The sequence below is a fragment of the Mirounga leonina genome, unplaced genomic scaffold (assembly GCF_011800145.1).
Source record: "Mirounga leonina isolate KUSES-001 unplaced genomic scaffold, KU_Mleo_1.0 Mir_173, whole genome shotgun sequence".
NCBI classification, from domain to species: Eukaryota; Metazoa; Chordata; class Mammalia; order Carnivora; family Phocidae; genus Mirounga; species Mirounga leonina.
Genome location: NW_023270447.1, coordinates 93,517,198 through 93,542,166, shown reverse-complemented (window position 1 = coordinate 93,542,166; position 24,969 = coordinate 93,517,198). Strand labels below are relative to the sequence as shown.

At 54.4% G+C, this 24,969-nt stretch overlaps 1 protein-coding gene across 1 annotated transcript; it reads left to right on the top strand.

Annotated features, from left to right (window-relative positions):
• Nucleotides 1-2,970: 2,970 nt before the first annotated feature.
• LOC118020112 (ATPase family AAA domain-containing protein 3) lies at nucleotides 2,971-24,897 on the top strand. The gene is made up of 16 exons (XM_035020020.1): nucleotides 2,971-3,289; nucleotides 7,322-7,398; nucleotides 8,535-8,636; nucleotides 8,965-9,024; nucleotides 10,219-10,288; nucleotides 10,581-10,746; nucleotides 10,946-11,015; nucleotides 13,061-13,216; nucleotides 14,220-14,276; nucleotides 14,683-14,808; nucleotides 15,018-15,142; nucleotides 15,640-15,691; nucleotides 16,021-16,091; nucleotides 16,953-17,120; nucleotides 18,228-18,336; nucleotides 23,969-24,897. Exons 1-16 carry the CDS (start codon nucleotides 3,088-3,090, stop codon nucleotides 24,131-24,133), a joined length of 1,776 nt encoding a protein of 591 aa, XP_034875911.1. The 5' UTR covers nucleotides 2,971-3,087; the 3' UTR covers nucleotides 24,134-24,897.
• Nucleotides 24,898-24,969: the final 72 nt, after the last annotated feature.

Genomic DNA, 24,969 nt, shown 5'->3' with positions numbered 1-24,969 from the left:
GTGGGTGTGGGCGACTGTGAGCAACACCAGAACCAGCAGGTCCTTTTGGAAGCGGAGAGAGGGAACAGAAAAGGGACCAGCTCGTTACTTTTGAAGGCCTGGCTGTCCTAGGAGTCTTAAATGTGATAAACAGGCAGGCTTCTGCACAAGTGCTGTCCATGGCAGACACCAGGCAGGTTGAGCAGTGGGCAGGTGCAACCTTGGTGATGGGACACCCTGGGGTTTGGTGAGTGGGGGGCTGTGGGCCAGACTGGAAGGCCACAGCTCTGGTGTGCCGTGTGGCTCTGGAGGTCCGGCCGGAGCCAGGGGTCCAGAAACCACACCTGCTGCCTGGGCTTCCCAGGGGCACCTGTCTTCTCTCTTTGGACTTGAGGACAGGCTGTAGGCCAAGCTGTCCACTTGCATCTCCAACTTCTGCAGTCTTTCCTCCAGGTCTTAAATGCTGGAGGACTCCCTCAGAGAAGAAAGCCACATGTTGTGGGGAGGGTGATATCGGGAAATCTGTCAGCAAAACAGCTCAGCACAAGCAGCAGAGAACCCTACATTTGTCAGTTAAATGTGAATGCATCAGGTAAAAAGCATCATCATAATTCCATTTTATTAACTTAGTGTCTTTAGGAAAGGTTTGTCTGCCCTCCTCAGTGGCTCCCAATCTAAGATTTTAAGTGACAAACACAAGTGGATTGGATGTTTTCTATGGCCCATCAGAAATTGGAAAGTACCTGGCCGGTGCCTGACTGGCTCAGTAGGTAACAGCACAAGACTTTTGATCTCGGGGTCGACCTTCAAGTGCCACACTGGGCAAGGATCCTACTTGAAAAAAAGTAAAAAATAAAAATATGTATATAAATAAACAAATGAGGGGGGACTGGAAAGTATGGAGCCCACCTAGTCAGATGATGGAGACTGGAGGTGACCCCACTGTCAAAGGGAGTGCCCTTACCTAAATCCTTAAACAACAATCGACTCTGTTTTTCAAATTAAGTCAAGTTAAATGAAACTGACTGTATTTTTTATTTTTTAAAGATTTTGTTTATTTGAGAGAGAGAGCATGTGTGGGGGTTGTGGTGGTGGGTGGGTGGTGGACGGAGTGAGAACAGGCTCCATGCTGAGCACAGAGCCTGATGTGGGGCTCAATCCAGTACTGTGGGATCATGACCTGAGCCGAAGGCAGATACTTGACTTGAGCCACCCAGGCGCCCCTGACTTTATTTTTTGAAACTGGCTTTTTAAATGCAGAAATTTATTCTCAGTGATCCCCCCTTTTTTTTTTTTAAGATTTTATTTATTTGACAGAGAGAAACACAGTGCGAGAGGTAACAAAAGCAGGGGGAGTGGCAGAGGGAGAAACAGGCTTCCCGCTGAGCAGGGAGCCCGATGCGGGGCTCGATCCCAGGACCCTGGAATCATGACCTGAGCGGAAGGCAGACGCTTAACGACTGAGCGCCCCAGGCGCCCCCCAGTGATTCCTTTTTAAATAAACGTACACAAGCTTGCCAATACTGGACTGGGATGGATGGAGCTAGACGGGCACATGGCTGAGCTGTGTTTGGACAAGGACTTCCTGTATCTTACCCATTTCCTTTTCTTCATGCAGCAGAGCCCTGCTAGGGGGGCTGTGGGAAGTATATAGTTTGTGGCTAATCCATAAAAACCTTGATGGCCACTGGTGTGGGGGAGGGGGGCGGCATCTGGCTGGGAAACTCATTTGGCTTTCTCTTCCTTTGAGGGTGGAAGATCACAGAATCATCTTTAATTCTTTCCCCTATTTTTATTCAGCATTAAAACTGTTTTCAGTCCACTGGGGGCAGCTCCATATAATTCTGGGAACTCAACCAATTCCATCAAGGAAAGACTAAAGGGGCAACTTGGTTGTTGGCCCTAGAAGCGAACTTTGCTAGCTTTGGGTACTGTGGGTTCTAGAGCGACGCTGGCTCTGCCCATCCTTTCCTCCCTCTGCCCAAGGCGGGGTCAGCCTGCCCCTTTGTCCCGGAAGCAGGCACGCGGCCTTTGGAGGTGCCCCAGAAGGCTGGACCCCTCCTCCAGCAAGGACGCCCTCTTGTGCGACTTTGGGGGGCTGCTCTGTCTTCGCACGCTTCTGGGGTTGAGATCCGTCTCCCTCCAGTTGTGAGCCACTTCCAAGTAGCCTCCGCACCCAGTGTGGAGCCCAGTGCGGGGTCTGAACTCATGACCCTGAGACCGAGAGTCGGATGCTCAACCAACTGCGCCAGCCTGTGAGCCACTCCGGAGCGATGCAAAGGATCGCGCGAGCACGGACCACCGTGGCTTGCTGAGATACCGAAAAGGAGGCCGGGCGAGCTTGTTCTCCGGCCGGCCCTTCAACCTGATGGCGGCCCTAGGGGACGGGCAACGACTGCGTTTCTACCCTTCTAACATCCTACTAAGCGCCGACGACGTGCGCGAGCGCCCAGACCCACTGAGCGCAGCCTCAACCCTCCAGGGGCCCCCGCGGCCCGGGCGCGGGCGCGGGTCCGGGGCGCGGAGTCGAGGCCCCTCCCCGCGCCTGCCCCGGACTGATTTTCCCTCGCGGAGCAGCCGCTTTCCGCAGGCTCTCCCTCCGGCGGCCGCCCCCTCCGTCCGGGGCTCACCGCCCTGTCGCCGGGACCTCGCGTACCAAGGACCCCCGCCCCGGCGCCCCCCCGGCGCCCCGGCACCTGCCTCTCCGTCTCCGCCTCGTCGGGATCCTGCGGGAACCCACGGCAACGCGACCCAGAACTGACGTGTAACCAGGAAATGACGTGAACAAGGGCGCACATGCACCCAACCCATTTTGTCCCTGGTCGGTCCCCGTAACGAGGCGTTTCGGCCGCCCCTCGACGGCCCGCCCCCAGAGCCAGTTGGGCAGTCCTGGCGACGACGCCGGTGACGTCACGGTAACCGCGGCCAGTCAGGAGGCCGCACGGTACGCGGCCCTCGTGCGCTTCCGTCGCCCGGAGGAAGAGGCGTTGTCGCGCCTGCGCAGGACCTCTGACCCCCGGCTCGCGGCGCGTGGAGGCTGCCCCGGTCCGCGCGCTTCAACTCGGCTTCGGCTCCGGCGGCTGCCGCGCCGCGCGGCGGTCGCGCGCCATGTCGTGGCTCTTCGGGATCAAGGGTCCCAAGGGCGAAGGCGCGGGGCCCCCGCTGTCCCTGCCGCCCGCTCAGCCTGGGGCCGAGGGCGGCGGGGACCGTGGCGCGGGGGATCGGCCGGCGCCCAAGGACAAATGGAGCAACTTTGACCCCACGGGCCTGGAGCGCGCAGCCAAGGCGGCGCGAGAGCTGGAGCATTCGCGTGAGTGCGGCGGCGAGGGTGCGGCCCGGTTGGGGTGGGGCCAGGGGAGCTCGGGCTCCTCCGCGGAGAGCCAGTCCACCGAGCCTCCGGGCATGCCGGTCCTAGGGCGCGTTTAGCTCCGCAGGCGTCTGAGGGATAGGCGGCTATCTGCAGCCCCGCTTGCCGGGTGGGGAAACTGGTCCGCAGGAGTAAACCTGGCCAAAGCCACCTTGGTGCGGGGAGGTTGGGGATGCCAGCACCCTCGGCGCCTTCCAAGCTGTCGAGCGTGCTTCAGTGAGGAGCTGGTGCAGATGGGATTTTGAGAAGTCGCAGGTAGCAGGTGCCCGGGCTGGAGCCCGGTCTTCATTACTGTCGAGTAGGGAAGCTCCTTGGGCCTCTTGCTGCCTCCACGTGGCCAAAGCGTGGCCAGATCCAGTCCGTGCGTGGTGTTAGCAGTTGTCCATCTGAGAAGGAAGTACAGTTGAGGGCCATTGGTTTTATGGAAAATACAGCAGCTTTGTGCTTATTTTTGAAAAGCATTAGCGTTCAGATTGGAGGGGTCTGTAATGCAATGCAGGTCAGCCTGTCCTGGTCCCTCCAGGTAGCCTTCCTGACTTAGGGCCCTCAAGGCACGGTAATTGGCCGGACCTTCGCTAATCCTACCTCCTTTCCTCCCATCTTTTGTCTTATTGGCTTAATGATGTGTTCTAGGATATAGTCTTAAGTGTTTGAGAACCTAGAATGTAGAAGACAGCGAATAAACACTGATTGAAAGGACACAGTAGTTCTCAGATTTCTGCTTAAGCAGAGATGCCCTTTTTTCAGAGGAGGCTGTATTAAGAAGCCATGCTATAAACAGGTATAAAGGAGAATCTGTTTGAGGAGGGAGAGGCCTGGCACTTTGTGGTTCAGTCCCTGCCCTTCCCCAGGGGGCTGCAGGAACATCCTGGTGCAAGGGTGCCTGACTCCCAGATCCCCAGAGGGACATTAAAAACATCTGGATATTTGGGCCTGGGCTTAGGATGGCCTGTTTACTTAGGCCTAGCTGGAAGACCATCCTTCTCAGACTAGGTGTATTGAATTTGCAAGGTAATTTCAGTTATCGGGTTGGTTGAGAAACCCACGTTGGGCTGGGCATCGAGGCACCTCAGATGATGACAGACTTTTAACACGTGACCCAATTTGTTGTTAAGGGCTTAGTGGGGGTGGCACCTTTCTGCCCCAGCTCCTGTGACATTTCATTAACTCAATCGTACACAGAATTTCAGAGTTTTTCCACTTTTGGAAGCTGAATCCTACTATCCCCAAATCCTTGCAGTTATGGGGGCCTTTGTGAATAGCCTTGAGTGTGCCTGAGGGGAGGCAGCTAAGGGGCCTCTCTTCCTCATCTGATCATGCCTCTGAATAGCTCCCATGTCTTTGGTACCAGGTGCTCCACAGCTACTCCTCCAGAATATTCTCCACCTGGCCCCCAGGGGCCACTGTCTGGGGGGACCATACCCATAAATAAAATCTTTAAAAAAAAAAAGATTTTATTTATTTTACAGAGAGCAACAGAGTACAAGCAGGGGGAGCAGCAGAGGGAGAGAGAGAAGCAGGCTCCCCACTGAGCAGGGAGCCCCATGCAGGGCCCGATCCCAGGACCCTTGGATCATGACCTGAGCTGAAGGCAGACGCCTAACCAACTGAGCCACCTGGGTGCCCTACATCCAATGATTCTGTTCTAAGTGTGAGCTCTACTTCATTTAATTTTTTTTTTTAAGATTTTATTTATTTATTTATTTGACAGAGAGAGACACAGCGAGAGAGGGAACACAAGCAGGGGGAGTGGGAGAGGGAGAAGCAGGCTTCCCGTGGAGCAGGGAGCCCGATGCGGGGCTTGATCCCAGGACCCTGGGATTATGACCTGAGCCGAAGGCAGATGCTTAATGACTGAGCCACCCAGGTGCCCTTCATTTAATTTAAAAATTTTTTTTTATATTTTAAATAATCTCTATACCCACCGGGGGGGCTCAGACTCACAAACGCAAGATCACGAGTCGCATGCCCATCCAGCTGAACTAGCCTGGAGCCCCTCTACTTCATTTTGTTCCTGCCATCCTTCCTGGCCTAATTACTGGCCAGTGGGAGAGCTTTTGCCTTGCTGAACCACCTCTTCCTGTCCCCAGCCCCTTCTTCCCAGGGTGCCTTCTGCCTCTCTGCTCAACAGCCCCTCTCCAAAACCTGTCTTCTTGGTACTCACTGCTCTCTCCAGGCAAACCAGGATGCCCTCAGCTGCTCCCTGTAGTATGACCGCCTGCTCTGTCCTTTGGGTCCAGCCTGATGCTCCTTCATCCCCTAAGTCTCTGGGCCTTCCTTGGAGGTCAGAGCAGCACATTTGGCCTTGAGCTCTCTGAGTGCTCCAGTCCATGTGTCTGTACACTCCATGAAGGTGGAGGTGTAAAAGAGTCCCTTGCCTGTAGTAGGAGCTACATTAGTGCTTTGGAATGCACAGCTCCTGTTAGATGATTTCAAGGTGGTAAGTTACCCTTGGTAGTGTTGAAATTGTAGCTTGTGATTAGTGGGACACGTGGGTGCCAGGCGCTGTGCTGAGGTTACCTGCTCTCACATTTCCCTCTCTCTCGAGTCAGTGACTGAGGGATCTCTAATTGCCCCATTTTCAGGTGAGGTTAACCTGGCTGACTAAAGTCATGTGAGTGACAAGGGCAGCTGGGACCTGGTCTCAGCATTGTTGCCCTGAGGCACCCACGTTCCTATCTGCTGCAGCAGGACGAGCACTGTTGTGCTTTCACTCCCTCCTGCTCAGAAGGGGCTCCTAGAGTCTGTTTGAGCCTTGGCTTTGTGGCTTCCCAAGTTTACGGGGCAGGATGTGGGACCCTGGTGCCTTTGTGCTGCCTCTCCTCGGGCTCCTGTGCCTCCGATCGCCAGAGACCCAGGGCAGAGCCTTGTAGTGAGGTGTGGGAGGCCGTGTCAGCCCGATCCTGACTGGCTGTGAAGGTCCTTCCCAGGCTCAGGCACTATGTGCTCTCCACACCACTGGCCCTAGTGGACCATCAGATACCGCAGCTTCCTCCCCGTCCATCTCAGCGTGTGAGGGTGCTCACAGACCTGCACACAGAAGTCATGCTCTAGGTAATGGTGTGTTTGCCGCAGCTTGGGCGTGATGGGTACTGGGGTCTGCAACTTACTTCGAAGGCTTCAGAAAGTAAGGTCACGGGGCTCAGGTGGAAGGATAGATGTGTGGTACACAAAGGGAGAAAACCAGGTACATTGTTCCATCAGGGAGCTGGGTTCACAGGGATTCCCTACTTTCCTTCCATACTGCTACGTTTGAGGATATTTCTTTATAGTAAAATCTCATGTATGGGAGAACTGTGTCATCACCAAAATATTTGAGAAGCCAGATGCACGGGCGTTTTGGCTAGGAGAGCACCAGAAGTTAGCTTTTTTTTCAGAACACTCAAGTATTGGTGGATATGAATTGCACCTTACGAATAAAATACACACAGAAAACCTTTATAATGTGTGTGTTTGTAACACAAGGTCTGTGAAGAGCCATCATTCTGTGTGCATTGGCTTAATTTTAACTTGTTTATTTCCTATTCATTGTACTACTCGCATGTGTTTGGTAGCAGGTTAATAATAATAGATATCGGGGACTTAAGAGAAATATACTTACCACGAAAAATAAGGTATTCTAGCTACAGGCTGCTTTTTGTTTAATCGGGACCGTGACGGCCATGTTGACCCTCCTACTCTCAACTAGCATGGGGCAGCCTTTCTGATAGCTCTCTGGGATGTGACAGCTGCTGGGGGGGTAAGGTCTTGTATGTGGGGCTTTCTGTTGGGAGTGGAGCAGACATAGGTGAGGAAAAGGGGGCAGTGGTCTCGGAGGGAGGGGTCACCAAACAAGATCTGGTCCAGGAATGAGGGTGGGCACGTGTGTTTTCTGGTTGAGGTGAGCTGTGGCCTCCCTGAAAGCCCCCTGGCACACAGGAATGCTTGCCTGGTGCCCAAGTGTCCTAATACCCACTCTCTCCCTTTCCCCCACAGGACATGCCAAGGAGGCCCTGAGTCTTGCACAGATGCAGGAGCAGACGCTGCAGCTGGAGCAACAGTCCAAGCTCAAAGTGAGTAGTGGGGCTGGTGCTGGCCGAGGTAGGCCACATCCCTGTGGTGGAGGGACGACCTGCAAAGAGAAAGTGCATGTGGGCGGTGGGCACAGGGCGGGTTCCTCAGACATCTCCTTTCTTGGATTTGCCTTCTTGCTTGTGGTTAAGAGGGAAACAGGAAGAGGTCAAAGATGCGCTGGGTTTGTGGCCTGAGTTCTTGCAGCAGAACCACCTGGAAGGGCTGGTGTGGGTGAGGACCATCTGGTCTCCCCAAGGGAGATTCTTACCTGGTTTCTCTGCATTCGGCAGGACCTTTATGCTGAGCACATAGCAAGCATAGAAAAGACACAGGCTCTGCCGTCCATCGTTGGCTGTTGTAAAGCGTAGTCCAAAAGTGAGCACGTGGGGCGCCTGGGTGGCTCAGTCGTTAAGCGTCTGCCTTCGGCTCAGGTCATGATCTCAGGGTCCTGGGATCAAGCCCCGCATCAGGCTCCCTGCTCACTGGGGAGTCTGCTTCTCCCTCTGCCCCTCCCCCTGCTTGTGCCCTCGCTCGCTCGCTCTCAAATAGTCTTTTAAAAATCTGTATTTATTTGGGGCGCCTGGGTGGCTTAGTTGTTAAGCGTCTGCCTTTGGCTCAGGTCATGATCCCAGGGTCCTGGGATCAAGCCCCGCATCGGGCTCCCTGCTCCATGGGAAGCCTGCCTCTCCCTCTCCCACTCCCCCTGCTTGTGTTCCCTCTCTCGCTGTGTCTCTCTCTGTCAAATAAATAACTAAAATCTTTAAAAAAAAAAAAAAAAAACCACACACAAAAGTGAGCACGTGACATAAGCCACCATGGAAACAATGTTGGGGAAGGGAGTGACAGACACCCCAGGAGACCATCTTGCTCCTTTGGGGCCCAGCCCTGTTTTCCTGGCACTTCACTACTTGTGGTCTGGGCCGTCCTGGGCCTTGGTGCCCATGCAACTGGGAGCTGACAGGCATGTGGGGTGCTGGTCTAGGCTGTGTTTTTTGGATGCCCCTCCTGCTCCTGTCCAGCCCCTTTGGAGCCTACCTGGGAAAGGGTTGCTGAGGCAGTGTGAGCCCTGAGCCTCAGAGTCCTGAGAGGGAGGCCCCACCAGCTCTGGACTTGCAACCTCTGGTATATTCTGTAGGAATACGAGGCCGCTGTGGAGCAGCTGAAGAGTGAGCAGATCCGCGTGCAGGCTGAAGAAAGGAGGAAGACTCTGAGTGAGGAGACGAGGCAGCACCAGGCTGTAAGGACCACATGGCCCCACGGGCACAGGGTGACCAGGGTGGAGCGCGGCTGGGGCACACCATGGTCCCAAAATTCAGTCTGGGTCTGTTACCCATCGAGACTCTGGGATGCCCTTGTGCAAATATCAAAAGCCCATGGATCCCTCAGTGCTGAGCGTGACGGGGAGTACACGTGTACCAAGTGTGTGTGCTCATTAACAGCAGGTAGAGGTGGGTGGCTTATCTGGGAGCCCAGCACCCAGTAAAGTCTGGATTCAGATGTGGGTTTCAGGCCGTCCACCAGCTTTTTCAGCTGAGCTGTATTCACACTGCCCTCTTCCTCCCTAGAGGGCCCAGTACCAAGACAAGCTGGCCCGGCAGCGCTATGAGGACCAGCTGAAGCAGCAGGTGAGCTTAGCACATTTGCATGGGAGGGGAGCTGCCTCTGTCCTCCCCGAGAGCACATATTTGGGGGCAGCTGTTGGGCCAGAATTCAGAGTTGTTTTACCAGCGGTAGGTGCTAGGTCCCAGGGATGCACACACACACGGGACACACGGGCCTCCAGGCTCTGGCTGTGGTGAGGGTTCTTCTGAGAACCTGGGAACCTGGCTGTGACAAGTTCATGGTAGAGGTGATTTCCAAATGCTTGTACCTGTTTGGGCATTCCAAGGAAACCCAGCCATCAAAAAGCATGAAACCTTACCATTTGCTACGACATGGATGGAGCTAGAATACATTGGACTAAGTGAAATAAGTCTGTCAGAGAAAGACAGCGTGATTTCGTTCATATGCGGAATTTAAGAATCAAAACAGATGAACACAGGGGAAGGGAGGAAAGCAAAGGAGAGAAGGAAACAAACCATAAGAGACTCTGAATGATAGGAAACAAACTGAGGGTCCCTGGAGGGAGGGGGGGGAGGGGCTAGATGCGCGACGGGGATGAAGGAGACACTTGTGGTGGGTACAGGTGTTGTATGTAAGTGATGAACCACCGAATTCTGGTGAGGGCAATATTGCACTGTATGCTAACTAGAATTTAAATAAAATTTCTTTTAAAAACGTAAATTTAACAAGGGAAAGACAATGTCTTGAGGACAGCTGTGAGTCTGGAGTAGAGGTGCCCAGAGGTCTATCCTGTGGCGGAACTGCGCCGCCCCCCCCCCCATGCATGTGTGCATATGTCCTGGGTGGGGTTCAGACCCGCCTGCCAAGGGCTATGGAGTGTGTAGGCCCCGGGGCATCATTCCCAGAGAGGTTTGGAGACCCCGGGGGCAGCAGAAGCTTCCCCCCAGGCTGGAGCAGCTCATCTCTTAGATTGATTGTTGATCCCTTCCTAATATATTTTTTAAGGTTTTATTTATTTGTTTTAACGAGAGAGAGTGCGCGTGCATGAGCGGAGGTGGGGAGGCAGAGGGAGGAGGAGAGACTCAGGCAGTCTACCTGCTGAGTGCAGAGCCCGACATGGGGCTCCATCCCACCACCCTGAGATCATGACCTGAGCCGAAACCAGGAGTTGGATGCTCAACCGACTGAGCCACCCAGGCACCCCAGATCAGTTTACTAATTTTGAAAGCTTTTCCCTTTCCCCTGTGGCTTCTCAGCAACTTCTCAATGAGGAGAATTTACGGAAGCAGGAGGAGTCGGTGCAGAAGCAGGAGGCCATGCGGCGAGGTAGAGTTGGGCTTTGGGGGCTATGTGCTTGGAGCGGTCCTAGGCTCGAGAAGGGCCCCTGGGGAAAGCAGGCTGTAGGCACGGATACACGTTGCTTCAGGTACTTTGATCCCCAAGCAACATTTCCAAGACTCTCGATAGGAGCTCTGCGTTCCTTGGTTGGGACTTTGTAGCAGAAGCCTGGGCAGGCCGGGCATTCCCCCAGGGTCTGGGAGGAGGGTTGCCTGGGCCTCACTGGAAGGATTAGGGGGCCGTGGGCTGAACACCCTCCTCCTGCCCTTTCCCTGGGCAGCCACTGTGGAACGGGAGATGGAGCTGCGGCACAAGAACGAGATGCTGCGGGTAGAGGCTGAGGCCCGGGCTCGGGCCAAGGCGGAGCGCGAGAATGCGGACATCATTCGTGAGCAGATCCGCTTGAAGGCTGCCGAGCACCGCCAGACCATCCTGGAGTCCATCCGGTGAGGGCCGGTCCCCACAGGCCCCTAGTACAGCCCTTCACGTGTGCCAGGAGGCCCTCGGTCAGTGCCTTGGCAGGAGGCGGCCTCTCAGCAGGTCCTCCGGGTGCTGACCTTCAGGGCTGACCTTCAATGCCCTTGCCCTGTCTCCAGCCAAGGGCCTAGGTCGTTCTGCCCGGTCACATCGCTGCTTCCTCTACAGGACAGCCGGCACCCTGTTTGGGGAAGGATTCCGTACCTTCGTGACAGACTGGGACAAAGTGACAGCCACGGTAAACACTGCTGCTGCGTCTCCCTGCTTGTGGCCTGTGTCAGGGTCGCCGTTGGGTCGTGTGCCTGCACTCAGTGGTGGGAGGTGTGCCAGGCAGGTCCAAGGTGTAAGCATGCGCTGCTTCTCTTCCCTCCCGCCCCCCTGCTGTGAAAATCGGAAGCGGCGCGGCCTCTGGGTGTGGGGCGCAGGGAGCAATTCAGTGTTAACACTGGCGGTGGGTTTTTTAACCTTTGGGCTGGACGACGTGGGAAGAGGTGCTAGAGCTTCAGTTTCCCTCTTCCTTAGAAGTGCTGCCCTTTGGAAAGTGTAACTGGAAATCTGCCTGGCAGCCTCAAGGGTGGGGCCCAGCTAAACCTCCAGGGGCGCCCCGGAGATGAACCCCTTTAAACCGTGTTCCGGTAAGGGTTCCCGCCCTCTAGCGGGAGGCGGAGGGCAGCCAACAAGGCTGTAGGACTCCAGGCACACATTCCAAGGCCCTGTGGTCTGTGCTGTGCCACGCGGCTGCTTAGCACTCAGGGTAGAGGGGAGGGCTTCAGCCAGGACTGGTTCCCAAAAAGCTCACCAATTCTTCAAGTGCTTCCTAATGTCAGCATTGGGCCGGGCACCGCTCTAGGCTGCACAGTGTGTCTTGGCACTTGCTCACGTGGTACTGATGCCCTAACAAAGGGTGAGACAAGTAACCATGCTGACCATGAGCGTCCCTGTGCACCCACATTCCTGGCCTGCTGGCTTCTGAAGCCCTTTCTGCAAGTGCCCTGCTTTGGGCATAGTTCTAGCCTCTTTCTGGAGACAGTGAGAAGCAGCAGGGGAGGTCAGGCTGTGCCTCAAGGAAAGCAGGGACTGGACTACCGGGGGAGGGCCAGGATGCCAGTTGAGGAAACCGGCAGCTAGTGAGACTGCTGGCTCTTTTTTTTTTTTAAGATTTGGTTTATTTATTGGAGGGAGGGAGCACAAGGTGGGGGAGGGGCAGAGGAAGAGGGAGAAGCAGGTTCCTTGCTGAGCAGGAAGCCCCATGTGGGGCTCCATCCCAGGACCCTGGGATCACGACCTGGGCCAAAGGCAGATGCTCAACCGACTGAGCCACCCAGACAACCCCTCCCCCCAGAGTGTTTTAAAGGCATTCTGACTGCTCCTGTGGTCTGAGCACCCTGTGCACTCAGATCTTTCCAGACTTTTCCAGCTGTTGTAAACATCTATGTTGAATCTCTGTTGAATCTCTCACGTCCATCTTCAGTCTGGGATCCTCACCTTCCTGGGGCAGTGTTGTGGGCTGACAGTCAGTCCTGGCCTGCCCCCTGACAGGAGCTCCTTGGTGGGGAATCCAGGCACAGGACAGGCTGAGCAGGAAAATGCCCTTTGGCCATCCTTCCTATTTGATCAGCTGCTCATGAGTCAAGCGTTTACCTTCCCAGCAAGCCGGGTAGACTCACGGAGGGGTGGTCACTGGAGAGCGCTGGGTGATGTCAGAGGTTGCTGGATTCTTGGGGCCGGCCCAGCCCCACCTCCCCCATCACAGGCCTCTTGTTCCTGTCACTGTAGTCACCACCTGGTCTCCTGGAACCTCATTCCTGTGGTCTTAGAGAGTCCTTGCTTCCCCCTGCAGCAGCCAGGCTGTTTGTCTTGTAGGGAAGACGTTTCAGTTTCGTTTCCAGGTGTTGGCATACCTTCCAGGAATCTCTTGTAGTTCTTGGTCACCTGCCCTGTGATTGTGCTTCCACCACAGTGTTCGGTCTGTCTCCTCTGAGCCTCAGGATCTCTCTGTCTCTTCGTAGCTGGGGCTCCTGTTGCCTGGAAGCTTCCCTAATTCTACTGGAGTGCATCCTCCAGTAGCTTTCTGAGAAAGGGTGGTTATGATAAGCTTTTTGATATCGCGTCTGTCTGGAAGTATCTGCGGTCATGCGAAATTGAGCGCCAGCTAGGACGCTGCTCTGTGACCCTTGCTGTCACCTTGCATGGGATGGGATGGGGGGAGGGCGCGGTGCCGACTGCTGACAGCCTGGTGCAGGATTGGTGGGTTCCGCCTGCCTTCCCGCTGCCCCGCTCTAGGTGGCTGGGCTGACGCTGCTGGCTGTCGGAGTCTATTCTGCCAAGAACGCCACATCTGTTGCTGGACGGTACATTGAGGCCCGGCTGGGGAAGCCGTCCCTGGTGAGGGAGACCTCTCGTATCACCGTGCTGGAGGCTCTGAGGCATCCCGTGCAGGTAATTGTGGGCCCCGTCCTCCCTGGAGTGGCATGTCCTTCCCAGTTCTTTCTGGCATTTCAGCCAGGTTGTAAACACGTGTCTTCATTTTCCCCTCTTTACCCAAATACTGTCTATTCTCTCCGGCATGTTGGATTTGATTGTGGCTTTTTTCTCTCTGACGCTATTCTGGGAGCCTGTCCACATCAGCACTGAGGAGATCCTCACCCTAGTCCACTTGGTCACCTCTGTGGATTTGTTAATGTGACTTGGCCCGCTGGGTAGATTTTGGGTTGTTTACAAAATCCTGGGGCTCCTCTGTGCCATCATCCTGTGAGAGAAGGTGCTGGAAGCAGCACAGTGTGAGCTTCCTTCCTCTTCCTCGAGGGGAGCCAGGCTTCCTGCCCGGCTTGATGTCCTCCCACAGGCTGTGGCTGGATCTCCATAGTGATCACTGTGGGTAACTGAGAAAATAAAGATCGGTAAAGAATCTCTTTCTTTCTTTTTTTTTTTAAGATTTTATTTATTTGAGGGAGAGAGAGGATGATGAGCTGGGGTGGGGGGGCGGGGCGTAGGAGCAGAGGGAGAAGCAGGCTCCTCACCGAGCAGGGATCCCGATGCGGGGCTCCACCCCAGGACCCCTGAGCCAAAGGCAGACCCTTAACCGACTGAGTGCCCCAGGCGCCCCTAAATCAGTAAATGATCTGAAGGGGCTCCTGGGTGGCTCAGTCAGTTAGGCATTTGGCTCTTGATTTCATCTCAGGTCATGATCTCAGTGTTGTGGGATCGAGCCCCACGTCGGGTTCCCTGCTGCGGACTTGTCGTCTAGGCCAGTAGCACAGACAGCCTCGCAGGCCCCCCGTCCAGAGTCGGAGTGGGGCCCCGTCACATGTGGCCTGGAGTGTGAGTGCCGCGGCAGTTCTGTTCCCACGTGGCAGTCTAGCTGCTCCCCGTGCTCCATGCCTGGGTCGTGGGCTCTGCTGATAAGCTTGACTGTCCCCATGTTGTGTCCCCCGCCCCATAGGTCAGCAGGCGGCTCCTCAGTAAGCCTCAGGACGCACTGGAGGGCGTCGTCCTCAGTGTAAGTGGTGCTGCCCATCTGGGGGCTGTAATAGGCTTTGGGGTGGGAGGTGCTCTTCTGCCCATGGAGGTTTTCTACAGGATGGGGCTGCTTTTCATTCCTTTTTTTTTTTTTTTTTAAAGATTATTTATTTATTTATTTGACGGAGAGACACAGCGAGAGAGGGAACACAAGCAGGGGGAGTGGGAGAGGGAGAAGCAGGCCTCCCGCTGAGCAGGGAGCCCGATGCAGGGCTCGATCCGAGGCCCCCGGGACCGTGATCCAAGCCGAAGGCAGACGCTTAGGGACTGAGCCACCCGGGCGCCCCAGCTTTTCATTCCTAGAGTAGAATGCCTGGGGTAAGCTGCCTCTTGGGGCTGCCAGACAGGCAGCAGAGTGTCCCCCAACCTGCCATGTCCCCTGGCAGCCCAGCCTGGAAGCACGGGTGCGGGACATTGCCATAGCAACGAGGAACACCAAGAAGAACCACAGCCTGTACAGGAACATTCTGATGTACGGGCCTCCTGGGACTGGCAAGACCCTGTTTGCCAAGGTGAGGGCACACGGCCACGCAGGTGGGTGGGGTGCCGTGGGCAGAGGCTGCAGCTGTGGCTCTTAGGGATGGGCCACATGGGGGGGCAGCTTTCCAGGCAGGGGGCATCCCAGCAGTACCTGGTGGGGGGCCAGACTCAGTGCATTTGGAGGGGAGGAAAGTAAACAGGCTTTGCCCTCCACCCCCACCCCTGCCCCTCTCTCGCCTAGAAACTTGCGCTGCACTCAGGCATGGACTATGCCATCATGACAGGCGGGGATGTGGCCCCCATGGGGCGGGACGGTGTGACTGCCATGCACAAGGTCTTCGACTGGGCCAGTACCAGCCGGCGAGGGTGAGCCGGGCCCCTCCTGGGATGGCCCCCTGCGTGCATGCGCTTGCATGGCCCGGGTTCCTAGCGGCCACTGGAGCACCAGCTGGGGGGTGGGTTTGGGGGGCGGTGTCGGTGACTTCCCCTGCAGCTTGTCTCCATGGTTGTGCACAAGGCTGGAATACTCTGGGGTTGGGAGTCCAAGGGAGAAATTCACCCCGGGAGTAGATTCCTGGTGGCTTGTGCTCATCACAGGAGCCTCGCTTTTAACACATTGAAGACGAGCGGCTGCCAGCCCCAATACTGAATTTAGTGCCAAATTAGGATGTTTGGCACAAACCAGTCGCTTCCCCGGAGCGCCGGCACTGGGCATTCCCCTGTCGGGTCTGGGGTCCCCAACCACTACTGAGGTTAGCCGGCACTTTGTGTTCCTGAAACAGTTTAGTTTTAGCGTGCTCAGCGCCTTAGCATGCAACTGGGCAGCCCTCACCCACTTCTTGTTCGTCCTTTTCCCTTCACAGCCTCCTTCTCTTTGTGGATGAAGCGGACGCTTTCCTCAGGAAGCGAGCGACTGTGAGTATTCTGGAAGCTTCTATCTGGCCTGCTGGGCCCAGCCGGCTGTAGGTGAGCGGTCAGGAGTGGTGTCCAGCGCCGCGTTTGTGCTTTACGGGGAGGTTGCTGGTCACTCACAATGATGTCTGACCCAGACCTGCTCCTCAGCTGCACTTTTTTCATAAATTTGGTCTGAAAAGCAGGAATTGATCCCGGGGCGTCTTTAAAGTCTTCCTTGAAGTTAAGTCTCATGGAGACCCTGTTGTGTGGGGCTCTCAGAGGGATGGAGTGGCGCCTTTGTTTAACTTCCCCCGGCTGCCTCCCATCTGATGCCAGAACTTTGTCCGCAGGAGAAGATCAGCGAGGACCTCAGGGCCACCCTGAACGCGTTCCTGCACCGGACAGGACAGCACAGCAGCAAGTGAGGGCCACCCGCCAGTGCGAAGTCCCTTTGCAGAGGGAAACTGAGGCTCTGCTTGAGGTCACACGGCTGCTGTGGGGCGGGGCTGGAACAGGGCATGCACACTTGCCTGGGCGATGGGAAGGGCCGGTCGGGGTGCAGGGGGGTTTTTGTGGAGACTTCTGAGAAGATGTGCCGGGGAGTCTCAGGAGAGCCAGGCGCAAGTCTTTGCCCACAGGTCACTGCACTTGGCATCTCTGCTGGCCCTCCATTGATGGGCTGTAGGGGTGGTCACCCTCCGGCCAGGTGCCCTGGGGCATAGGTTGCTCTGGAAAGGGGCTCACTGCTTCTGAATCGCCTCATCTTGCCGTCTTGCATTGTTGAGGGCCCCCAGTCCTGTGCCCACTAGTCATCCATGGGGTACCTAGCCCCGCCAGTCAGCTGTGTGGCCCCCCAGTCATATGCTTCCCCCTTGCCTGCCATGGCTACTGCCAGCAGAGACCCCCACCCCTACTCAGACTCCCTGAGAGTCTGGGCCAGGTTCCTGCTGAGTTGGCCCTTCTGCTCAACTAGCTGAACCCCAGACCCTGCAGCTCAGGTTGGGGAGGGGCAGAGGTCTCAGGCCGTGGGGTCCCTGTTCCTCCACACAGCAGAGCTTAAATGGCCACCCCATCAGGCTGGGCCCTTGGTCAGTGGAGAGGTGTTCGAGGGAGGGATGGGTAGCAGGGGGCAGTGCTGTGCCTTCCTGGGTTTTTCAGGTTAAAAAGCTGCCAAATAGATTCTCCTAGAAAATTGTTCTGTGTGAGTTTAAGAGGCTCCCTGCCCTGGGGGCCAGCGCCCAGGTCAGGCAGCCCCTTAGCCCCTGCTCTGTGCTGGCTTCAGGTTCATGCTGGTCCTGGCCAGCAACCAGCCCGAGCAGTTTGACTGGGCCGTCAACGACCGCATTGACGAGATGGTCCGCTTCGACCTGCCCCAGCGGGAGGAGCGGGAGCGCCTGGTGAGGATGTATTTCGACAAGTACGTTCTGAAGCCAGCCACAGAAGGAAAGCAGTAAGTGTGCTGATGGCCTGAGCACTGGGGGGCCCTCTACTCCACCAGCTCCTGGCCCCGGTGCTACACTCCCATCCTAACCCTGTGGGTCCACATGGGGGTCAGGGGTACACACCTGCTGGCCCCCGTGCCTCCTGCTTTTTGCCAGGTTTTTGACTCAGTGGCCCGTCATCACAAACAAGCTAGCATCTCCATCCTTTTCTGCTACGTGAAGTCTCTTAACAGTTTGGGGCTTTTGAGGAGTGGAGGCTGCAGTCAGGCCCTGGAGAGTGAGGGGCTGTGGTGGTGGTTGCAGACCTTGGCTGAGCTTTGTTCACTCTGAGGTGGTCGTGGCGGTCTCGGAGGTGACTCTCCGTTGTTCACTACTCACCCCGACTCCCGGGAGCCGGGGCCCCTCGCCAGCACACAGCAAGGCCCCCGTTCTGTAGAAGTCACCAGGTGATGGGGAAGCCCTCCACATTCTGTCCCGGCCACCCTCACTCATTGCTCTGTCCAGAGTGTTCCATATAGGCAAAGGCGGGTCTATTTTTAACCATCTCCGGGGAGCCGGATCTCGCAGCAGCACTGACCTGAATCCCTCCTGTCGCTGGTGGCAGTGAGAGCCGTGTTCTGTTCTAGGACGGGCTTTGCCTGCCCGTGCTGTCCCTCTGCTGCCGGAGCCCTTGCGTTCCACTATCTGGGCCTCCTTTCTCCTTTGCACCCGGCTGGCCCCAGTACCCCCACCCCCACCCCAGCCTCCCAGTGGCCCGTTCTGGCCTGACTACAGTCCAAACACTGGTTGTGGTCTGAGTTTCTGAGTCCTTTTTTCCATGGGTGTTTTGTTTTTTTTTTTAAAGATTTTATTTATTGAGAGAGAATGAGACAGAGCGTGAGGGGGTGAGGGTCAGAGGGAGAAGCAGACTCCCCGCCGAGCAGGGAGCCCGATGCGGGACTCGATCCCGGGACTCCAGGATCATGACCTGAGCTGAAGGCAGTCACCCAACCAACTGAGCCACCCAGGTGCCCCTTTTCCATGGGTGTTTGACTGATTGTCCTGGTCTTTAGCCAGACCTGACAGGCATCCTATACTCCACACGGGAGCACCATGTGGGAATTTCTCCTTTACAGGCGCTTGAAGCTAGCTCAGTTTGACTACGGGAGGAAGTGTTCGGAGATTGCATGCCTGACGGAGGGCATGTCGGGCCGGGAGATCTCCCAGCTTGCTGTGGCCTGGCAGGTGAGCTGGGGACGTGCTCCCTACTACAGGTGTGAGCTTGACCAATTGGGAAATACTGAGTCATTGGAAGGTAACCGGTGCTGGCCCCTGCTCCCCCCCCCACCCCCCAGGGTGTTTCTGTTGAAGGGTTTTCTGCACACAGATGTCATGCCCTGTCCTGCATTCTAGCCACCACCTGCTTCTGCCTCCCCGCCCCCCCCCCCCCATGCATGCAGGGAGGGTGTGGAGACGTGTCACTAGCTTGGGTATTATGGCCTACCTCCTTGTCATTGTGGTTTTGGTCCAAATCAGATAGAGCTCTGAAATCAGGTGGGGTTTCCTGGAAATGAGCCAAGTGTCACATGGGCATCAAGGTCCCACAGGCTCAGGCTTAATGTCTTGGGAACCTCTGGAGTCTGTCCCAAGCTGGGGCCTAGCACATTTGGGGCAGGCGATTCTGTAGTTGGGGGATAGGGGACCACAGGGGCACATGGAGCATCCCATGAGCCAAAGGTGGGCTCACCAGAGGGCAAATGAGATGAGGAACCAAGGAGTGAATCTGATCTGATAAGGGGTTGGGCATCTCCTTCCTAGCTCTTCACCAGGTGGAGACCGTCGGTGTTGAGGATTGTCTGCTCCATGCATGATCGGGTTTGCTGTGGGGCCTTGAGGGCAGCCTAGAGCACATGGGTTGAGTTGACTTTATCCTTGTGCTCTGGCCCAAGGCACACGGCCCAGGGTGGTTCTGGTCATTCCCCACACCCAGTTTCCTCCTGAGATGTCCACAGGGCCCCCACCCCCACCCCCCAGGGCAGGGGAGCCGGTTGACCCCCAGGGGTCCTGGGTGCAGACATCCAGAAAGCATTTGCAGGTTGGTGATTGCTGAGAGGGGAAAAGCCCTATCAGGTGGAGGTGCCGAGTAGCTCCTGTCCGCCAGCCAGCCCTCGGCTTTGTGTCGGCATTATGGCCTCTGTGGGGCCTGCGCTCAGATCTGTCTGGGGCTACCTGACAATCCAGCCACAAGAAACGTAACAGTGCTGTTAAATGAACATGTGTTTGTTAATTGGGCATCTACTTGGATTTGAATGTGGTAGCTTGGATACACGGAGGGACTATTAGTCAAAGTGAGCTGGGCTCTGTGCCGTAACAGCTCCAGACTGTAAACTGTGTCCCCACCTGGATCAGCGGGTGCTCTGCTCCGGGCCGCCCTTAACTCAGACCGAGGCCTCATGACGCTGGCTCTGTTTCCATAATCAGCAGGGTGGAGGCTAGGATGTCTGTCAGCTTGGGCTGCTCTAACAGTACCACAGCCCAGGGGGCCTAGACATAGACATTCATTTTCCAAGGTTGTGAAGGCAGGAAGTCCCGGGTCAGGGTGCCAGCATGGTGGAGTTCTGATGGTGGCCCCCTTCCTGCCTTTTGGATGGTGATTTTCAGAGCTGGTTGTTGGGCTTGCTCCTGCCTGTCCTGCCCCTCCTTCCAGGCTGGACTGCCTGGGGGGCCCTCACGCACTTGTTCCCTGAAGCCCATGCTGCTTCCACGATGGTTTTATCAATGGAGTTCCTGCTGCCTCTTACCACTTGGTTGTGGGAATTCACCGCGTTGTTAGCATTATTTTTTAAACAAAATTTACCATTTTAACCATTTTTAGGTACACAGATGAATGGTATTAAGTACATTCACATTGTTGTGCAACCATCACCACCATCTGTCTCCAGGACATTTTCATCTTCCTAAGCTGAAATGTCATCCTGTGAAATACTAACCACCCCGCCATCCCCCACCCCCCCATTTCCTGGCTCCTGCACTTCCACTTTCTGTGAATGTGACTCCTCTAGGTAGTGCATGTGAGTGGAACCGTGCAGTATTTGTCCTTTTGTGACTTATTTCATTCAGCATAATGTTCTTAAGGTCCATCCATGTTGTACCATGTGTCAGCATTTCTTCCTTTTTAAGGTAGAATCATAATCCGTTGTGGATATATTTCATTTTGTTAATCCCTTCATCCACTGAGATGGACATTTGGGTGGTTGCTGTGAATGTGGGTGTGCAGGTGAAACCCCACTCTTCATTCCTTTGAGTATATACCCGGAAGTGAAATTCCTAGATCATGTGATGAACTGTTTTTAATGTTTGAGGAGCTGCTATGCCATTTCCTGCAGTGGTTGCACCACTTTACATTCCCCCCAGAAGTGCACACGAGTTGGTGTCTCACCCCCTCATCAACACTTGTTATTTTCTGTTTTTTGGGTAGTAGCCATTCTAGTGGATGTGCAGTGATCTCATTGTGATTTGAATTGCCTTTTCCCTGATGATTAGTGATGTGGCCATCTTGTGTGCTTTTTGGCCACGTCTATGTTTTCTTAGAGAAATGTCTATTCATGTCCTTTGCCCATTTTTGAATCAGGTGGTTTTCTGTTGAGTTTTAGGAGTTCTTTATGTATTGTGGATACTAACCCTTTATCAGATATGTGATTTACAGTTATTTCCTAGCCTTCAGTGAGTTGCTTTTTTACTCTTTATTTGGTTGATAATGTCCTTTGATGCACAAAAGGTTTGTTTCGTTTTGTTGTAAGATTTTATTTTTGAGTAATCTCTACACCCAACATGGGGCTCAAATTCACCACCCAGAGATCAAGAGTCCCATGTGCCACTGACTGAGCCAGCAGAGCGGCCCCCCTCCCCCCCCCTTTTTTTTAAGATTTTGATGCATAAAAGATTTTAAGATTTTATTTATTTGAGAGAGAGAGCACCAACGGGGGAGGGGCAGAGGGAGAGGGAGAAGCAGACTCCCCGATGTGCAGGGAGCCCAATGCAGGGCTCAATCCCAGGGCCCCAGGACCATGACCTGAGCTGAAGGCAGACGCTCACCCGAATGAGCCATCCAGGTGCCCCTGTACAAAAGATTTTAATTTTGATATAGTCCAATTTGTCAGTTTTGTTTGTCACTTATGCTTTCAGTGTCGTAGACAAGAAATCATCACTAAATCCAGTGTCTGGAAGCTTACCCTATGGTTTTTTTTTTTAGTAGCTTTGTAATTTGAGGTCTTACATTTAGGTGTGATTCATTTTTTTTTCTTAAATTTTATTTATTTGAGAGTGAGAGTGAGCGAGAGAGAGAGCACGAGTGGCAGGGGGTGGGGGGTGGGGCAGAGGCAGAGGGAGAAGCAGACTGCCCGCTGAGCAGGGAGCCTGACATGGGACTCGATCCCAGGACCCTGAGATCATGACCTGAGCCGAAGGCAGATGCTTAACTGACTGAGCCACCCAGGCGCCCCGGTGTGATTCATTTTTAGTTAAGTTTTGTGTGTGGGATAGGGCAGGTAGGGGTCCACCTTCATTCTTTTTTGCATGTGGATATCCAGTGTTCCCAGCACCATTGTTTGAAAAGACTGTCCTCTCCCTATTGAATGGTCTTGGCATCCTTGTTGGAAATCATCAGACCACACATGTGAGGGTTTCTAGGTTCTCCATTCTACCCCATCAGTCTGTATAACTGCCCTTATGCCAGTACCACATTGATTTTGTTACTGTAGCTTTGTAGTAGATTTTAAAATCAGGAAATGTGAGACCTGAAAATCTTATCCAAGACTGTTTTGGCTCTTTGGCCTCCCTTGAGTTTCTATATGAATTTTAGGATGGATTTTTTTTTTTTTTTTTTGCAAAAAACATCATTGGGATTTTTGGTAGGGATTGCAGTGAGTCTGTAGATCACTTTGGACGGTAATGACATCGTAACAAGTTTAAGTCTTCCAACATATGAACATGGATATCTTTCTAATTTTGAGATCTTTAATTTCTTTCAGCAGTATTCTGTAGTTCTTAATGTAGAACTCTTTAGCCTTGGTTAAGTTAATTCCTAAGTATTTTTTTCTTTCTGATGCTATTGTAAATGGAATTTTCTTAATTTCCTTTCCAGATGGTTCATTATTACCATATGGAAAAACAAATGGTTTTTTGTTTTTAAGATCTTATTAGAGAGCGAGAGAGAGCATGCATGCACACAAGCAGAAGGAGCTGTAGAGGGAGAGGGAAAAGCAGACTCCCTGCTGATCAGGGAGCCCAATATGGGGCTCAATCCCAGGACCTAGAGATCATGACCTGAGCCAAACGCAGACGCTTAACTGACTGAGCTACCCAGGTGCCCCAAAACACAAATGATTTTTGTGTGTTAATTTTGTGTCCTGCAAATTTGCTGAATTTGCTTATTAGTTTTATTTTTTACTCACAACCCTGAGATCAAGAGCCAGACACTTAACTGACTGAACGACCCAGGCACCCCTAGTTATTAGTTTTAACTTTTGAGGGGAATCTTTAGGGTTTACTACATATAAGAATATATCATCTTCAAACAGATAATTTTACTTCTTCCCTGCCAATTTGGATCCCTTTTATTTCTTTTTCTTGCCTAATTGCTCTGGCTACGACTTCCACTGCTGTGTTGAATAGAAGTGGATGAGAGTGGGCATCCTTGACTTGTTCCTTATCTCAGAGGAAAAGCTCTCAGTCTTTCACCACTGATAATATATTTGCTGTGGGTTGTTCATAAATGACCTTTAGAACGTTAAGGAAATTTTCCTCCATCTCTAGTTTATTGTTTGCACCAAGAAAGGGTGTTGAACGTCGCAACTGCCATTTTCTGCATCAATTGAGATGATCGTGTGGTTTGGCTTTCATTCTATTAACGTGGTGCATCACGTTGATTAATTTTCCTGTAAGCATCATCCTTGAGTCCAGGGCTTGCCTTTTTTTTTTTTTTTTTTTTTTTATGAAGTTTGCTATGTTTCAGTAATTTCAGGCTCACAGGAAAGTTGCAAGAATAGCATGGAGCTTCCCCCACCATGGTGTGACTCCTCTCACTGGGCACATTTGCCATGTCACTGTGGGCTCCACCTCGGACCTGATGTTTTCCGGGACTCCCTCCAAAGTCCCCCATCTCGTTCAGTTGCCATGTCTGCTTGGGCTCCTCTGGGCTGTGACAGTTTTCACATGTCTCTTGTTTTTGATGATCCTGGCAGTTTTGAGGAGTGCGGGTCAGGTGTTACAGAGATTGTCCTTCTGATGTTTTTCTCACAGTTAGACTGAGATTGTGGGTTTTGGGAGAAGACCCCAGAGATGAGGTGCCTTCTGGTCACGTCCTGACAGGGGACACGTGACGTCTGTACAACATCACAGGGATGTTGACCTGGTTAAGGTGGTGCCGCCAGGTTTCTCCATGGTAAAGTTACTGGTTTCCCCTTTTCCTCATTTCTTTGGAAGCCCATTGGTAAGTCCAGCCATCCCTCAATAGGGATCCTGGCCCCCTTGGTCTGCTGGCATGCTGGCATGTGTGTGTTCTGCTGGGAGGCCGCGCCCCTCCTGAGACTGAGCACAGGCCTGTGGTAGAGGGTACGGGCCAGCAATCCTCTTAATGGACTCAACATCCCAGTCTTCGCTGCCACCCCTTCAGGTTCTGGAGGGCATCTCCAAGAGGCGAGCTCATGGGTGGGGCCAGCTAGGCTGCCTTATCCCTGGGTCTGGCCCTGTCCTGCAGGTGGGTGGTTCCTGGTGACCGGTGGGGCCCAGGGTCTGAAAGCCTGGGGCTGGGAGACCCTTTTTCCCCTGCAGGTAAGCCCTCTGCGTGCCCTGCATCAGTGTTCTCTTTCCCTGCCAGGCCATGGCGTATGCCTCCGAGGATGGGTTCCTCACTGAGGCCATGATGGATGCCCGGGTCCAGGATGCCATCCAGCAGCACCAGCAGAAGATGCAGTGGCTGAAGGCTGAGGGAGCCAGGCCTAAGGGTGACCAGCCCCTGCCCCCAAGTATACAGGCTGAGTGAGCTGGGCCTGGATACCCAGGGGGCACACTGGCCAGCTGGCCCTGCCAGGAAGAAGCGCCAAGATGCCCCCTTCCCCCAGTGATGGGCCTACGCAGCTGCCCACCTCAGCATTTTTAAATATTCCTCGGGTCAGGGCCAGCACAGCATTAAAGGCCTCTGCTTGGGAGCCGCTGCAGGTGTAGCGTCTTTGTGGGAGGGCTGGTTCCTCTGTACCCTGGGCTTTTCCCTTCAGGCTGTGGTGCTTGCTGGGTGGTCCAGACTGGGGCCGTCACCTGACCCCCAGGACACTGCTGGGAGATGTGGGTCTCCAAGCCAGGCCCAGTGCTGGGGGGGAAGCGCTGTCCCCATGTGCAGGGACAGTGGTCCAGCTGGTACTGCCAGTTAGGTGCTGGCTAAGCTCTTGTGGCCGCCTGCTGCATCTGTGTCCAGAGCGGGGCTGGGCATGGGTAGGGGCCTGACCTTGCCCAGTCTCACCCAGCGAGCGAGGGCTGAGCAGAGCAGGCCCCTGTGCTGCTGGGTGGGAGCTGCTTCCCCCCGGAACTAGGGAGAGGGAGATGCCCTGCATACGTCTGACTGTGATACACCCAGAGGGTAAGAACTAGCTGCCAGCGACCGGTGGTGGTGCCTGAAGGGCCAGAGGCCCACTGGCCAGGAATGTCCAGTGCTGGGGGCGCTGTCCTAGCCCACAGGATCTGTGGCCCTCCATCCATTGGAGTTGGGGTCTTTTTATCCAGAATCCAATAAAAACTTGACAGGATACCTCACAATGTGTGTATCTCATGGCTGATTCAAGGGGCAGGGGCTTGAAAGGGTCACAGGTTCAGAGATGAAAGAAG

Coding starts and splice junctions, on each gene's coding strand:
- LOC118020112 (XM_035020020.1), top strand. CDS start 3,088: ATGTCGTGGCTCTTCGGGATCAAGGGTCCCAAGGGCGAAGGCGCGGGG. Junction 10,289..10,580: donor GCAGGAGGCCATGCGGCGAG/GTAGAGTTGGGC, acceptor TTCCCTGGGCAG/CCACTGTGGAACGGGAGATG. Junction 16,092..16,952: donor ACAGGACAGCACAGCAGCAA/GTGAGGGCCACC, acceptor TGCTGGCTTCAG/GTTCATGCTGGTCCTGGCCA.